At 55.9% G+C, this 2,456-nt stretch overlaps 1 protein-coding gene across 1 annotated transcript in view; it reads right to left on the bottom strand.

The window, feature by feature from the left end:
• The window catches only part of WNT10A (wingless-type MMTV integration site family member 10A), a gene marked incomplete at its 5' end in the record, with an annotated part of 12,091 nt that extends 9,636 nt beyond the window's left edge, over positions 1–2,455 (bottom strand). Inside the window, 2 exons of the mRNA XM_006763354.2 lie at positions 1,137–1,399; positions 2,376–2,455. Of these exons, the coding sequence (XP_006763417.2) occupies positions 1,137–1,399; positions 2,376–2,455 (343 nt within the window). The remainder of the gene's footprint in view (positions 1–1,136; positions 1,400–2,375) is intronic.
• Position 2,456: the final 1 nt, after the last annotated feature.

Below are 2,456 nucleotides of genomic sequence, written 5' to 3'. Positions count from 1 at the left end.
GGGCGGGCGGCCTGGGGCTGGGCTGGGGGAGACTGGGAATGCTCGGAGGGGTCCTGGTGAAAAGGGGAAGACTCTGACTTTCTAAGTTCTCTCTGAAGTTGGGGTCCCATTGGAGCCTTATTCTCCCAGAAGCTTCAGGCTCCTAGGCCAAAGGGTATAGGAGTACCCCTCCTTCCTCCTTCACCGTCAACCGAGAATTGGACAAGTCCCCAGGAGCGAGGTCCCCACCCTGTCCCACACGGGTCCCCACATTGTCTCACCCAAGCAGCTGAGTAGGAGAGATAGGTATCCAGCCAGGCCTGCCCAGGAGGCAGGACCCCGGTCTTCCCCACAGCGCCTGAGTCAAGGCCTAAGATACCAACCCAGGAGGTAGGTGTGAGCAGAAATGAGTGACAAAACCTTCCTAGATCTCCAGCCCAAGCCATTCGAGGGACTGCCCAGGTGAGACCTGGGTCACCTAGCAGTGAGGAGGGAGGGCAGGAGTCTTAAGTTTCTCTGTGTTGTGAGGGAAAAAGAAATTGGCAGGGCCTCCAGGCTTACTAGGCTGGAGGCACACACACCCAGTGCCTCTGATTCAGAGAGAGCTTTCCAGAGAGGTGAGGATGACACAGAGGCTGGTGGCATACCCTGCCGGGAAGAGCTTCTTCGGAAGTACAGACCTTTTACCTGCCCAGGCTTCCCTCACCTACGCCATTTGGCAGAAGTCCCCCAGGCCTCTTCATGCTGATTCTGGGTACTTTATCACAGGCTCTCTGATCCCAATGCTGTTTGCTAGGTGGAGGGTAAGTGAGGCAGGTCACAGACATAGATAGTTCCTGGGCCTGAGACAATGTGTTGCAATGACAGGGCAGGATAACCCAGGAGTCCCCTTCTCAGGCATGGAACCTGCCACCCTGGACCCACACAGCCCAGCCTCTAGCAAACACTTCCCCATTTGTGTGCCCCTTCCCCCCTCACTGTGTGTGTGTGTGTGGGGGGGGCATTTCTGAGACCAGATAAAGGTAGCATGGCTGGCAAATGGGCACCTGAGCCGGTTGCCGGCTTGAGGGAGTGGGTTGGGGATGGCTGGCAGATATAGGTTTTGAGGTGGAGGTACTGGATGGGAAAGGCAGAGGGGCAAGAAGAGGGACAGCTACCTCTGCTGAAGATGGGACTCTCGTAGGGGATCTTATTTCGAGTCTCGAGACTAGAGCAGTTCCAGCGCTGGTCCCGGAACTGGTGCTGACATTCGTGGATGGCAATCTGGATGCCCTGGATGGCTGAGGCAGCCACATCAGGGTGGCGCACACACACCTCCATCTGCCTCTTACTCAGGCCGGGCAAGGTCAGGCACACGGTGTTGGCGTCCAGCACGGGCTCCGGGGGAAGGCGGAGGCCCAGAATGTCGTTGGGTGCAGACCTGCAGAGTGGGATGGGGGTGGGTGAGTGTTTGGGGAACTAGGAGGACCCCATCTAACAGTACACAGTCTGTCCCAAAGGCTATAATCCCCTGGCCTTTGACTTTGGGCCCATCAGCGTACCCCTAAAGCATTCTCTTTTCCTTGACCTTCTCACCAGCATCAACTCCAACAAAACCCACCCAGCTGCACACCCACACAGGTAAACATGTGCAAATGCACACATCTGGAATGCCTGAACACACAGTATTTTATAAGTACATCTGCAGACATAGATGCTTACACACACAGCATTCCCCAGAAGACCACTCTTTTAAGACATGTTTCAGACAGTCATATTCCTGAAGACACACTTCTGCACATTGAGGTGAACACCCAGACCCACTTACACACATGCACACTTCACCAGACATAGTTACACACACAGACACACAAGTACACACATGTGTTCATCTTAACATCTAGGAGCTCTCACATTCACATACATGTGAATACAGACTGTTATTTACATAACACAGCTTGCTGGGCTCACACACACACACACACACACACACCCCTTCCATCTTCAGTACCTCACTGGCCCCACCTGGGCTACACCCTTCCAACCCCCAACCCTGTCCCTGCCTGTGAGCCATCTCCAAGGTGAAGCAAGGCAGTTTGAACTTACTCCTCAGGTGGGGGCGCATGGCCCCAGCACAGCACTGACTCCAACTTGGTACTTGCTACACACACACACACACACACACACACACCTCACCTTCCCTTCTAGTAGCCATCACTCTCCTGGGCACTGCCCTGTCTCCCTGGACTGCCCGTTTTCTGTCACCAGTTCTACACCCTCCTATGAGGACACTGTCTTTCATTGGGCAGCAGGACCTTCCTGCGACACTGTCCCTCCCTCCTTCCAGGGTCCCCAGAGGCCTCTGTGGCTGGGGGTCCCAGCTCTCTAGGAGGGCGGAGCATAAGGTGAGGGCTCACCTGGGCAGGGCGGCAGCCAGCAGCAGTAGGAAGAACAGGAGCGCGCAGAGCGCGGGCCGCGGCTGGGGCCCAGGTCGGAGA

Source organism: Myotis davidii, unplaced genomic scaffold (genome assembly GCF_000327345.1).
Source record: "Myotis davidii unplaced genomic scaffold, ASM32734v1 scaffold575, whole genome shotgun sequence".
Classification (NCBI taxonomy): Eukaryota; Metazoa; Chordata; class Mammalia; order Chiroptera; family Vespertilionidae; genus Myotis; species Myotis davidii.
The sequence above is the reverse complement of the archived record's forward strand: the minus strand, read 5'-3'. Positions and strand labels throughout refer to the sequence as shown.